Source organism: Schistocerca serialis, chromosome 2, assembly GCF_023864345.2.
Source record: "Schistocerca serialis cubense isolate TAMUIC-IGC-003099 chromosome 2, iqSchSeri2.2, whole genome shotgun sequence".
NCBI classification, from domain to species: domain Eukaryota; kingdom Metazoa; phylum Arthropoda; class Insecta; order Orthoptera; family Acrididae; genus Schistocerca; species Schistocerca serialis.
Window position 1 is genome coordinate 551,742,262 of NC_064639.1, and position 14,423 is coordinate 551,756,684.

At 39.4% G+C, this 14,423-nt stretch overlaps 1 protein-coding gene across 3 annotated transcripts in view; it reads left to right on the forward strand.

The window, feature by feature from the left end:
* Window positions 1-14,423, forward strand: part of LOC126457551 (AP-4 complex accessory subunit Tepsin-like) — a 145,974-nt gene that overhangs the window by 44,531 nt on the left and 87,020 nt on the right. For all 3 annotated transcript variants that reach the window (XM_050093961.1, XM_050093960.1, XM_050093959.1), the window contains 3 exons: window positions 2,263-2,424; window positions 7,346-7,514; window positions 7,596-7,787. In XM_050093961.1, coding sequence (XP_049949918.1) covers window positions 2,263-2,424; window positions 7,346-7,514; window positions 7,596-7,787 — 523 coding nt within the window. The remainder of the gene's footprint in view (window positions 1-2,262; window positions 2,425-7,345; window positions 7,515-7,595; window positions 7,788-14,423) is intronic.

The window sequence follows — 14,423 nt, forward strand, 5'->3', positions numbered from 1 at the left end:
AGTTTAACGCTTAAAATGTTAGCAGGTTTGGCATGTCCAGCTATCATTTGAGCTGTATATGTTGAGGATGCAGTAACCACTCACAGAAGGCAGTGCTAGCAGTGCAGGGTATATAAAACACGTCAGAGAGGAGGACTCGGAAAACAATGCAGTCCTTGGGGTAATTCAAAAATGGAGCAGCTTATCTGACATCTAAAAGGGCATGATTATTGTCTTTTGGGCCAAGTGTGGAAGCTTTTCCAAAACAGCTACATTTGTAAACTTTCTGTGTGTCACTCTGTTTAAAGTATTCCCTTGCATGGCTAAATGGCACTAGCCCAAACTGGCACCAAGGCAACGGTGGTACATCGCAAGTCATAGATGACAAGGCGAACAACAGCTGTGTGTGTGTGTGTGTGTGTGTGTGTGTGTGTGTGTGTGTGAATAAACGTGCAGCTGTTAAGCAACTGACCTCCCAGGTGAAGCAAGGGGCTACCAACAGTGTGTCCTCAATGACTGTTCAGCGAACATTGCTGCATGTGGGCCCCCACAGCAGGAGCCTAGTTCATGAACTCATGCTGACATCTACATCATACTCTGCAAGCCAGCTAATGGTGTGCGAGGGAGGGTTTTTCTGGTACTGGTAACTGATCCCACCTTCCTTGTTCCACTTGTGAATGGTGCGTGGGAAGAATGATTGTCGGTAAGCCTCTTTATTATCTCTAATTTCTCCAACATGATCACCATTTCATGAGATGTATATCACATGAAGTAATGTGTTGTCCGACTCTTGCCGGAAATTTCTCTTTCGAAATTTCAGTAATAAACTTCTCCATGACTGCTTGTCATCGACAATAAAGGCTGGGATTTGCACAGCAGTATGGCAATTAGATGTCCATTGAATGATGATAGATGTTCTTTGCACATGCATGATGTTGGATACTCCATTGGACATATGGCTGTCAGGAAGCAAACACTCTGCAACAATCATTGTAAGGATCCAGGCCAGAGGAGAGAGTAGTGTGGGGAATGTTTTTGTAACATTTTCTGGATGATCTCATCATTCTAAATCACACTGGATCAACATAAGGATGTACTTATTCTTGGGACCATGTCTACCCCTATATGCAGTTTGTTCTTTCCTCGGCATGATGGCATATACCAGCAGAATAATACAGTGCATCACACAGTTCAGAGTGTCACGAATGGTTCTAAGAGCACCAGGATTAGTTTACTGTACTCCCCTGGACACCAAACTCCCCGGGTTAAACCTTGTCGAAAGTCTTCGGGGTCACCTTGATTGAGCTGTTTGCACCGTGGATCATCAACTGAGGAAACTGGCACAGCTGGTCTCATCAACTGAGGAAACTGGCGCAGCTGGTCATGTCACTGGAGTCTGCATGACTCCATATTCCTATTTGTACCCTCCAGAACCTCATTGACTCTCTTCCTGGGTGTCTTGCAGCGATCTGCGCTCCAGAAGGTAGTTATTCAGGCTGTTGACAGATGCGTAATCTTTTGTGAGTTACAGAATGTAGATGGTCTTCTGCCTGCCTACTTTGCCCAGTTGCACTGAAATACTAACCATTTGCATATGCGAGCATGCAATGCAACTTTGATGTTTACTACATACCGGTTTCATAATGTTGCAGTTTTGTAACGAAATTGAAGTCTCCTTCTAGTCCATAGAAAATTCTGGATGTGTGTTTTTTAAGGGGAGGGCAGAGGGGGTTAAGAGAGGGAGGAAGGGAGGGAGGGACTGAACATAGTTAAGTATAGATCACTGAATGAATAAAGACGAGGAGGTAGCTTAAGACAATCCTGTAACAGATCAACATGATGCCATAATTTTCACTGAAGAAGTGAATTATGATTTAAAAAAGACTGACTCATTCCATGTCACCAAAAGATGCTGTAATTGTGCTCCATGAAACATACAGATAACTATGCTAAACTATGTAGCTAATTTCCATTTCAAGAAACGATAATTTATGTTGAGACTACTAGTATTTTTCTTTCACTGTGTGGAGATGTGCCTGAGCGTGTATGGTGACACATAGACAATCATTCTTACTGTTGTTCTTTGTTGTAATTTGCATATAATTTTAAATTATAATTCATTTTAATTTAGTAATTTAAGTAAAAGCGTTTTAGACTAACTTGTGCACTTATGTACTTTGTGCAGTATTTGAGTATCATTATGATTGAAGCCTACTTTCACTGGAGGAGGAGGGGGGGGGGGGGGGACAGTGTCATATGTTGTATTTGTATTTATCATTTCAGGTTCTTAAAATAATGTCTCATTTAGTCAGAAATGGACATGTTACTTTCCGGAAATATCTAAGGAATCACGACACTTCTATCAAGGAGGCTACGTCATATAGTGGACCACCCCACCCACTATTAGGAACTTCACCTTATGAAGCAGTGCAGAAAAATGCACAGGTTTGGAAACTTTGTTGAATTACTGTTTTAGTTATAATGTAATGGCAGACGTCAGAAAACTAGTATATCATTAGAAATATGCACTTCTTGGTGTTCTTATAATTTTCCAACAGAAGTGATAGATGTGAATTTCATATTTAGTTTATTTATAGATGCATTCCCATTAGCCTTACAGCTACTTTTCCAAGAAAGCAATCAATTATGGAAACAATAAGACATCAGAAAAGGTCTGGATTGCGAAATGAATCTCAGAGTATCAGGTCCAAGAACAAAGACATTGTATGGGCAATAGTTGAAAGATGGAGTGGGAAATAAGTTAAGAAATGTGAATACTTTGTTATTAAAAGACAAAGGCAAATAATAAATGACAGCAGACAGAAAATCAAGATATTTAATAACCAGATGATGGGTGTGGGCAGTTCAAGGGATAAAGCAGTAGAATAAATGCAGGAAGCAATGCCAGCACTTCATTTACAGTCAAATCGCAATTACATCATGTTTTGCCAAATAAATTAAGAATCTCATTAACTCCATCAAAAACAAAAATTCTTGACGAGTTGATAATATTGCAAGTACATTTTTGAAATCCATTTTTTACGTATAGAGGGTGGTCAGAAACAGTCTGAATAGCTTGTAAGGTAGTTGCGGAATGGTTGTACTGAGAAATAATTGTTAAGAAAATAATTCAATATGTTGTGCCATTTCTGAATTAATTAGCATTGAAGTTAGCCTATCAGGCCATTGCACATGCAAATTCAAGCGGCCTGCCAGTTGTCCTCATAGCATAGATTATAATGCACAATACTACTCAGCCTTTGGCTCAGTTTGATCCTTACTACTGCCTCCTCTGTTAAGACAAAAAGCTCTGTTGAAAGGATATTCACAAATAATTAATAATCTCCAACTTCATCTATGAAGATATTAATGGCTTGACAACAAATCGACTTCATTCCAGACTGTAACTGGCCCAAGAGCTTGCTGATAGCAGCATCATCATTGACAGAAATAACTTGAAACCTGGACTGCAAATGTTCCATGTAAAGTACAATATCTTATTGACACTCTATGTGGGTCTGAGGGCTTTGAACTCATATGGCACAAGCAGAAGGATATAAATTCTGTCCCAATACATAATGAAGTTTGTCCATAAAACCTGCACAAATGGGGTGAGCATTCCAGCCGAGCCTATGATTATGGAGCACCAAACCAGACCATACTGTACACATTGTTGAGTAGTATAAATTGAGAGCCTACCCAGGTGATCCAAACAACATGCTCATGGCTACACTGGATTAAAAGATAGGATATTAGCTTTTAACAGCTGTTAGTTTAATGTATGATTTGTATTTATGTCTCTTCATCTTGATTTTTTTATTGTATTCCTAGAGCTGTAAGCTAAGTAAATAATATCTTTTAATGACAGTACAATTGAGGTGTTTGAATCTGGTGGCTGTTATACATATCCAATAATTAATCTACTTCCTCCAGTTCTGCTTATTGTTTTCAATATTACTTTGCAGTTGGATTAATTTTGAAACTTGTTAGATTTAAAACTTTGTTCATCACTGTAGACATTCCTCCTTGTGGAGAATCTAATCCACCTATCCAATATACGATCCACATGTTTTTGATAATTTTTCTGTTCTCTGCTTCGGGTTTCAGCCCACTCTCTGTCACGAGTATGATGTGGGGGGGCAACTGATTTCTGTGGAAGACATGAGCTCTGCGACATTACTGTAAATACTCTGGCAGTTGTCAGCTAATATTTTGAGCTTCTCATCTCTGGGTTTTCTATTTACTCTGTTGAAATAATCGATGTATCTGATTGTCTGATGCTGTTTTTCTACCAAGGATCTCTGAGTTTTTTCTACTGCTACTACTACTACTACTACTACTACTACTACTACTAATAATAATAATAATAATAATAATAAACCCCAAACAGATCTTCTGTGCCATGAACACACATGCCTCTAATCCTCTGGCCATGCCTATGAACAAAATGTAAAGGAGCACCACTCTCATTATGTCCGTGTCACACCTGAGTGGAACAGCTTAACCAAATCTTTGTCAGGGCTTTGATTACTTATCATCATGCCCAGAAATAAGGAACAACCTACCCACAATCCTTGTAATCTCTTACAAAGTGGCATTCCACCACCCATCTAATATAGGAAATATCCTAGACCATCCTTATACTACATGCACTATGTGATCAAAAGTATCTGGACACCTGGCTGAAAATGGCTTACAAGTTTGTGGTGCCTTCCATCGATAATGCTGGAATTCAGTATTGTGTTGGCCCACCCTTAGCCTTGGTGACAGCTTCCACTCTTGCAGGCAAACGTTCAGTTAGGTGCTGGAAGGTTTCTTGGGTAGTGGTAGCCCATTCCTCATGGAGTGCTGCACTGAGGAGAGGTATCGATGTCAGCCGGTGAGGTCTGGCATGAATTCAGCGTTCTAAAAGAATCCCGAAGGTGTTATATAGGGAGGTCAGGATTCTGTGCAGGCCAGTCCATTACAGGGATGTTATTGCTGTGTAACCACTCTGCTACAGGCTGTGCATTATGAACAAGTGCTTGATCATTTGAAAGGTGCAGTCGCCATCCCTGAATTGCTCTTCAACAGTGGGAAGCAAGAACGGCTTAAAACATCAGTGTAGGCATGTGCTGTGATAGTGCCAAGCAAAACAACAAGGGGTCCAAGCCCCCTCCATGAAAAACATGACCACACCATAACACCACCGCCTCCGAATTTTACTGTTGGCACAACACGCACTGGCAGATGACATTCACTGGGCATTCGCCATACCCACACCCTGCCATCGGATCACCACATTGTGTACCGTGATTCATCACTGCACACCACGTTTGTCCACTGTTCAGTCATCCAATGTTTATGCTCCTTACACCAAGCGAGGCATCGTTTGGCATTTACCAGCATGATGTGTGGCTTATGAGCAACCACTCGACCATGAATTCCAAGTTTTTTCACCTCCGCCTAAGTGTCATAGTACTTGCAGTGGATCTTGATGCAATTTGGTATTTCTGTGTAATGGTCTGGATAGATGTCTTCCTATTACACATTACAACCTGTTCAACTTTTGGTGGTCTCTGTCAGTCAACAGATGAGGTCGATCTGTACGCTTTTGTGCGGTACAAGTCCCCTCAAGTTTCCACTTCACTATCATATTGGAAACAGTGAACCTAGGGACGTTTAAGAGTGTGGAAATCTCACGTACAGATGTAGGACACAAGTGACACCCAATCACCTGACCACGTTCGAAGTCTGTGAGTTCCGTGGAGTGCTCCATTCTGCTCTCTCACGATGTCTAATGACTACTGAGGTCGCTGATATGGAGTACCTGGCAGCAGGTGTCAGCACAATTCACCTAATATGAAAAACATATGTTTTGAGGGTGTCGGGGTACTTTTGACCACATAGTGTATATTCCCAAGCTAGGCACTGTGCACTCATCCAACACTTTCTATTCCAGTCCCAGCAAAAGCGTATCCTATCTCATCAGAGGCATTGCCAACTGTGACAGCAGTCATATTTTATACTATCTCCACTGCAGCTATTACACAGCTTTATATGTATGTGTGACCACCAATCAACTGTCCACCCGAACGAATGGCCACTGCCAAATTGTTGCCAAGAGTAAAGTTGATCACCCAGTGACAGAACGCTTCGCTGAGCACAACATGCTTATCTCAGAGGCTGCTTCACAATCTCTGCCACCTGGATCCCCCATTCACATTATTAGCTTCTCTGAACTACATAAATGGGAATTGTGCTTACAGAATACCTTTCGATCCTGCAATCCTCCTGGCCTCAATCTCCTCTTGGCCCTGTCCCACACCCACCTTCACTCTGTCCCCATGCCTTGCCCTCCCTCTTCTCACTCATTCTACATCATCCTGTCTCTCTTCCTTTGTTTTATCCCACCCCTTGCCTGCTTGTCCAATTCTCCATGTCATTTTGCACCACACACATCTCCCATGCCTGTATCGGAGTTACCAAACTGGTTTTACATTCCTGTACCCATGCACGCTGCTTTTCTTTCCAACTGTCAGCCTGCCTTCCCTACCCCTGCAGCTGTTTCTCCCCTCACCCATTTCACCTGATACCTGGTACAACTCTTCACTCACTTGGCTGGGACAGTGTAGCTGCGTAAATATATGAACCATCTGTAGTTAACTCTCCAGAAGGATGTCACCCAAAAGCACAGCAGTGTTTTAAATTTTGTTCATGTGCCTATCAACAACTCAGCTACTCGGTTGTATGGCGAGTTGTTACCTTTACTCCTTCCAGTATCTATGTTCTACCAAAGACCTTCCATTGCCATAATTTCTTAATCTTTGCATGAGGAAGTTGTGATTCATGCAATCAAATGCCTTAATTATGTTGAAAAATATTCCCAGTGGTCATAATTTCTGATTTTGTGAGTGTAGTACATCATGTCAAGGTAAGTATAACATGTTCAGTTGATAGTTCTTTTTGAAAGTGAGTGTTTGCTGCTGAGTATGTTGTTCTGTACTAAGAGTTTATAAAGTCTATTGTGTATAATTTTTATGAAATGTTAATGATAATGAAACAGTTTTCTGGATTTTTTCCCCTTGCCCATGGTTGAGATATAGAGCCATTGCTAGGATGCGGGGGCACAGCTGGAGAGGGGACCAGATTTACAATTTGCCAGTTTGGCATCAAGCATTTATTCCACCTTAATTAGTAATTTTTTTGACAGTAGAGATTTAAATTTGATTTTGAGGATCCCTCTGTACTTTTTCATATTTGCCAGATATTCTTCATTTTTTTTTTCACGTTTTGACAACTTGTAACAAGATTGTCTTCTTCTATCCTCAACATGATTATTGTTATATTATAATTTAAACATAGTTACTGAACTTTTCATCTTTAGGAGCTTCTAGAGATTTTATTTGACGCTGACCGTATAAATGAGGATGAGGAGAAACATATGACTTCAACTTCCGATTCGACAAAGAAGAAACAGTTGACAGGACTTGGTTCTTCTGTTATCTCCAAGGGAAAATATGAAGGTTTTGGGTACACTGCCAAGGAAAAAGAAGGTGAATGAAAGCATCACATACTACTTATGCTGTGTATTGCACCCGATAATTTTGCTTATCTATTCTGATATATTGTTTCAGAGACAGTGAAGGACAAAGCTATGGACATTTTAATAAAACTAATACATCCAACTGATGACTCAAATGAAATGATAAAACAGGCATTGACCAGCAGTTCTGGAGAATACACACCAGTAAAAATTGATTCCTTGTCCAGCTCACAAAGTCAAGATGCACCACACAACACTGATGTTCAGAAGTTCAAAGTCAAATGTTAGTATTGAGACTGAACTTATTATTTCATCACACAGCTAGTTTGTAATCGGCTGTCTGAGTAGACTTATTTCTCACTTTTTAATGTTTCTTGTTTCCCCAATAAATGTACAGTGGAAATAATGACTGAAAGAATGAACTGTCACTCACCTTAGAGGTAAATTATGAGCAACAGATAAGTGCAGAAATAATATTGATTACTACTGGGCTTTTGAGCTTTCTTTCTTCTTTGAACCAGAAAGGGGATGCACACAGAATGACATACTTCACCAAATCACATTATTGTGAATGTCTGTTAGTATTCAAAATAAATGTTATTTCCAGTTTAAACATCTGGATCAACTGATATCTGATCGCAAGATGCTTGCAGTGCTTTCTATAGTTATTCAATGAGTGTTGAGTGTTGAGATAGATCAACAGATGTTCAGTTGAGTTAAGATCCAGGTGATCTCGATATTAGGGACTTTGAAGTTTTAGTCTTGCTCTTCTGCCATGTATCATACATTTCCAGCCACATAAAAGGTGAATTATAATACTAAAAGATCCTGTCATCACCGAAGGAGGCTACCATAATATGAAAATAATGTGACTACTATGTTCATAGTAAGCAGGTCAAAAATACATTCCATATGGACTAAAGGTCCCAGAGAATGCCATGAAACCATTCCCCAGATAATAATAGTGTTCCCTGTTGCCTTATGTTTGTACTATCCTAATGTCCAGCCAACCCATGTAGCAGAAAACGTGATTCTTCAAAGGCACTAGACTCGCATTCAGGATAATCATGCCGAGTTAGGTTTTTTATTTTTTATTTATTTTTTTAAATCACTTAATGCAAATGCAGTTATGCATCCCCTGATAAGGACACAGACTATTTATACCTATATCATTTTCAATTTTGACCATGTATTCTGGCTTTAATGACCTTCTCATTGTTGGAACATTAAATCCCAGTCTTTGTTTTGCAAGAGATTACCCATTTGCGAAGTTGTAGCAGTACAGATGCAATATCGTCAAGCAAACTGATGTCTTTTCTAGAATAAGTTTTTCACTCTGCAGCGGAGTGTGTGCTGATATGAAATATCCTGGCAGATTAAAACTGTGTGCCGGAGTGAGACTCAAACTCAGGACCTTTGCCTTTTGTGGGCAAGTGCTCTACTGACTGAGCTACCCAAGCATGACTCACAACCCATCCTCACAGCTTCAATTCTACCAATACCTCATCTCCTACCTTCCAAACTTCACAGAAGCTCTTCTGCGAACATTGCAGAACTAGCACTCCTGCAAGTAAGGATATTGTGGAGACATGGCTTAGCCACGGCTGGGGGATGTTTCCAGAATGTGATTTTCACTCTGTAGCTGAGTGTGTGCTGGTATGAAACTTGCTGTCAGATTAAAACTGTGTGCTGGACTGAGACTCAAACTCGGGATCTTTGCTTTTCGCAGGCAAGTGCTCTACCGCCTGAAGTTTGAAGTATGTTTTGGAGAAAAATATGTTGAACATCATTGGTCATAATGTGGGTATTTTAAAGTAATCTGTATGATATTTGGGCAACAACAGGGATTCACAAAAATTCATGTTATTTTTGTGAGTGGGGTAGCTAGACAGGAGACTAAAATTGGAAACAAAGATAATGTCCCAAAAGAGAAAGTTTAACACCAGGTAATAAGAACATAATATGGGGTAGCCTAATGGATCCTAAGAAAATTCTTGTGCCACCTCTTCAAATAAAACGTGGTGTAATGAAACAGTATGCGAAAACTCTTGATCCAGATGGTGATAGTTTTAAACATCTGAGTGACAAAGTTCCTGCTCTGTCTGAAAATCCGAAATTACAGAAGGAAACTTTGTGGGTCCTCAAATCCGAGCTCTTTAGAGAAAGAAAATTTGAAGCTGCTATGACTTTTAAAGAGTAAAGTGCTTGAAATGCATTTAAAAAAGTTATGGACAATTTTCTATGAAACAATAAACATCCAGATTATGTCTAAATTGTGAACAAGATGCTACAGAAGTTGAAAACATTGGACTGCAACATGAGTTTCAAATGAAACTTTCTGTTTTCACATTTGGGCGTATTGTCTGACAGCCTGGGGCAGTTAGTGAGGAACATGGACAGAATTTCCACCAGAATATTCCGGAAGTGGAGAGGAGATACCAAGGATGATGGAATACTTCAGTGATAGCACCTTACTGCTGGATGCTGTGGAAAAGTACAAGGAAGAATCTAAGAGAAACATTTGATACCAATTGAACAAGACTTCATCCATGTGATATTTGTGAAGTGAATGGGAATGTGAAATTTGTTAATAAAAACCTCTTGAAGTTCATTTGAAAGTCTTACACAAATCATAATGCTTTTTGAAGAAAATATGTGAATATTTCTTTCTTGGTTTGTCTAAAATCCTGATGTAATGGAGGAAAATGAAAGTCATTTATGAATTCAGTGATGTTGACATATTAAGAATCACCTTTACTAACAAAGAGATAGAGGGGCTGGCCAGTACTTACCTCAGCTCAGTACAGCCGATAGATACAAAAAACAGAACAGAAAATTTACGTTCCTAGCTTTCGGAACTTTGTTCCTTCATCAGGGAGGAGAGAGGGGAAAAAAGGGAAGAAGGGAAAGTGGATTCAGTTACTCTCAACCCAGGTTATGAAGCAATAGGGAATGGAAAACAGGGAGGGTAGCAAGGATGGAGGCATGGTTGTCAGAGGGAAGCCAAAGATCTGCTGTACTGGGCTGAGGTAAGTACTGGCAAGCCCCTCTATCTCTTTGTTAGTATTTGTTTCACATCTTTATATGAGATTTTCCATTAATCATAAGAATCACCTTTCAAATGTAAAACAACTCTCAAGAGGTTTTTAATTGTAGTCTAGTGCAATCATTATGGCAGTAATTTTATTTTCACTTTTGATTTGACTGCCACCTATGTATCTGTTTCAGCTATTGTGTAGATATGCTTTCCTGTATCAAAACATGTCAGTTTCTCACGTTTGTTTAAATATCTATGTTTAGCTTGTACCAGTCATCAACAATATCTTTGTTTACCGACAACTGACAAACTTCTTAATAGAAAATTTTCTTTCTGACTGTCTTAGTCTCCAAAGTACTTTATGATTTTAGCAAGTGCTGCTTGAGTCATATATGTATTTACATTTTTATTTCACCAGTCATCATATAAAGGGTGGTGGATGTGTTGTACACTGCTACAATCTGTTCTCTGCCCTCCTTCACTCCTGACGCAATCATGAACAGTGACAGCATGCAGTAAGTATGTATAAGCTTGAATATATCTGATTTAACAATCACACTAATTATGTGAAACACATGCAGGAGAAAATAATAGTGCTGTGAGCTATGCTGCATGCAGTACATGGTTTAGTGTCTCTGGCTGGTGTGCTACAAATTGCCAGTTCAAGTCTGATTACCAGCAAATATTTATTTAGTATTTATAATTTCTAAAAGGTTCCAGAAATTTTGTATGTTTGTATTTATTGGATATTCTTAAATATTTGATGTTTGTATAAATAGCAACATTATCTGGCCAGGAGGTAGTTCTGTTCTGTCTGAACATTGACATCTGTAATAAACTTGTTTTCAGTGACAAGTGTTGTACTTCATTGACGACCTTTGCATTTGGATTTGGACTTGATTGTGATTACAACAGGACATTGTTTTGTGGAGATGCTGGGTGCTTCAAAATGTCTACGTCATCGTGGCTCCAATTAGGCAACATAAAAACCATTGGTTACACAGACAAGAACCAAAATACAACCACTGTATTGTTTCTAAGGTACATATATTCAAGAGACCAATGGATTACAAAGCAGCAATATGTCAGCTGCAAATCAGGCACCTGTCAATGTTTTTGGAGATGCGTATCAGGACCTGACAAAATGGCAGAAGGCATCCTACCCAGTCACCAAATACAATGGGTGAGATGACTTGATGTGCTTGACAAATGTGTACTTTCACTAGATCAGCACAGCTCAGCGGTGGTTCGAGAAAAAGGATTGGAAACTCAATAACTTGGACAAATTCTGAACAAAACTGAAGAAAACATTTGATGACAATCAGCAGCAGGTCCTTTTAGCAGATGAACTGTTGAAGAACAGAGCACAGCATCATGGGGAAATGAGACAGTTTTATATACAGAAAGTTTTGGCCCTATGCCACACTGTGAATTTGAATGGGACAGAAGCTGAAAAATCTCACATTTGATGAAAGAACTCATAGAAGACATGTAAAAAGCTCTTGTGGTAAAGGATGCCACAATAACAGAGGAATTCATCAAGTAGTTCCAATGTATTGACAAAAGCAACAAAAAAGTCGGATGAAAGAGGTATGACTGACTTCCAAATATTGTCCCCATGACCGTTGTGGAAGACCACCAAGACCTCATTTGTCACATATATGAGGTAATAAGAAAGAAGATACAGCAGTGTATAACAGACAGAAATGTTGAACCACCCACGTTACACAAGAGACAGTAGCCACGAATGTCAATACCCATCTGTCAGGAGGTAATAGAGAATGTTGAAGAAGAGGTGTATTGATGTAATGACGGTGCTGCATGTGAACAATGTAGGTACAATCAACCACTCCGCCGAGTATTACATCCCACAGAAGAACAGATATTTGTAAGACTGATGACAACACATTGGTATGTTTCCACTCTTAGACACCCTGGACAACTTGTATGCTACTGCAGCATTCATTGACTTTTGTGGCAAAAAACGTCACAGTAGTGTTACTCATTCCAGTCAACTGAAAGCAGTTACAGTCAACTTGTGGGATGAAGCCCCCTACGCTCGACAAGCTTGTCCTCCAGCATGCCATAACCATTCCCCATCACTGTACAGAGATACCAGTCACTCACATAGCCACTGAATACAGAAAAACTGACCAGGGAAACCATCTACGGAAGTGATGTCGCCACAGACAAATATCCTCCATAGGTGACAGTGACCAAGATGTCAGGAAATTTCATTGACAACCAACCAGTCCAGGTGTTGGTTGACTTGGAGGCTTCTTTTTCTGTAGTGTTGAATGTTTATCATCTCCAGCTAAAAAAGACTATTGTTTGTAATACAAAAGCTATTGTGCTAAGGATTACATATGGAAAATACTGCGCTCACCCGACAGGGAAAACGGAAGCTACTATTGAACTGCCAGAGGCAGAACACAGCCCTTCGATTTTGTCATTTTAATAGAATGTAGTCATAATGTTATTCTTGGATGGGACTTCTTGCAGGCATCATAGACTATAAAAGATCAGAGCTCCAGATTGAAGAAGCCATTCCAATGTACATAACAAAGATTGCTCTGGCGAAGGGACATAGCCGGTGGGGGGGGTCCGGACCCCATTCCTATCACCTAAATGAAATTACACATGACCAAGTTCCCATGTAGTGAAACTGATTGAGGTGGCACAGTCGTTAGCATACTGGACCCACATTTGAGAGGATCTGTTCAAACCCACATCTGGCCATCCAGATTTAGGTTTTCCATCATTTCTGTAATCACTCCAAGCAAATGGTTCCTTTGAAAGGGCATGGCCAATTTCCTTCCACATCCTTGACACAATCTGAGCTTGTGCTCTGTCTCTAATGATCTTGATGTCAACAGGACATTAAACACAATCTTCCTTCCTTCCGTGTAGTGAAATCGAAAGATATTTTGATTTTCACACATGCAACAAAAAAGGAATATGCACTGTTGATAGTCAAAAAGACCATCGATAAATTGAAACTATATCTATAACACTGTATCTAAATTTAAACTATATCTATAATACTGTTGGCTTTTGCCCGTCTCTACTGTAGCCAAGACCAACTACCGTACAATGTTGGCCTTAATTGAGGTCAGTTGTTTTGCTAATCTTTTCAGTTCTTGTTTGCAGTTGAATTTAATGTAAGTGCTGCCATTTATTGATTTTGTGTTGTGTTGTGTACTGTTATGATAGTTTCTAATTATGGATAAGTCAGTAACAAGAAAGAAGAGGAAAACTGATTTGGATTTGTCCTCTAGTATTATGGTAAGTTAAATATGTGTACGCAGTGCTATAATAGCCTAATTACCTATTTATAACTTGTAATGTTAGCACTGGATGTGTTATTTTGGAGACTGGTAGAACTTTAGGGATTGCAGTATTTCAAAAGACAGCACATCATTATAAATATATTAAAGTAAAATCAGTGCATAAAAATACACTTGGATTTGCGCGTATCAGCCAAAAATCGTGTTGATCAACAAAAATATCACCTGAAAAGTGATGCTTTCATGTCTTTAAAAAAAATTGATCAAAATTCTGTTGTTAGTAGTCCAAATGGCAAGATATTGCCCAATCTGGTCACCTGAGCAGTACTCAGTTATGAAAACCAGTTCCGATAGGATCAATAGGGAGGGGTCAGTGGAGAGCGGGAGGGGGGGGGGGGGGGGATGATGACAGCACATTCTATATTTCATTCATACCTAAAAGAAAATAAATTTCATATAAACAAAAAAGGATGTTTTACATCATAGATGTGTTATCATCATCAAAGCTGGTATAACCATATTATCATAGAAAATACAAACTCATTTATGAGGTTTTATACTTTAGAGGTCAATTTGAAATTAATGCATGAATCTT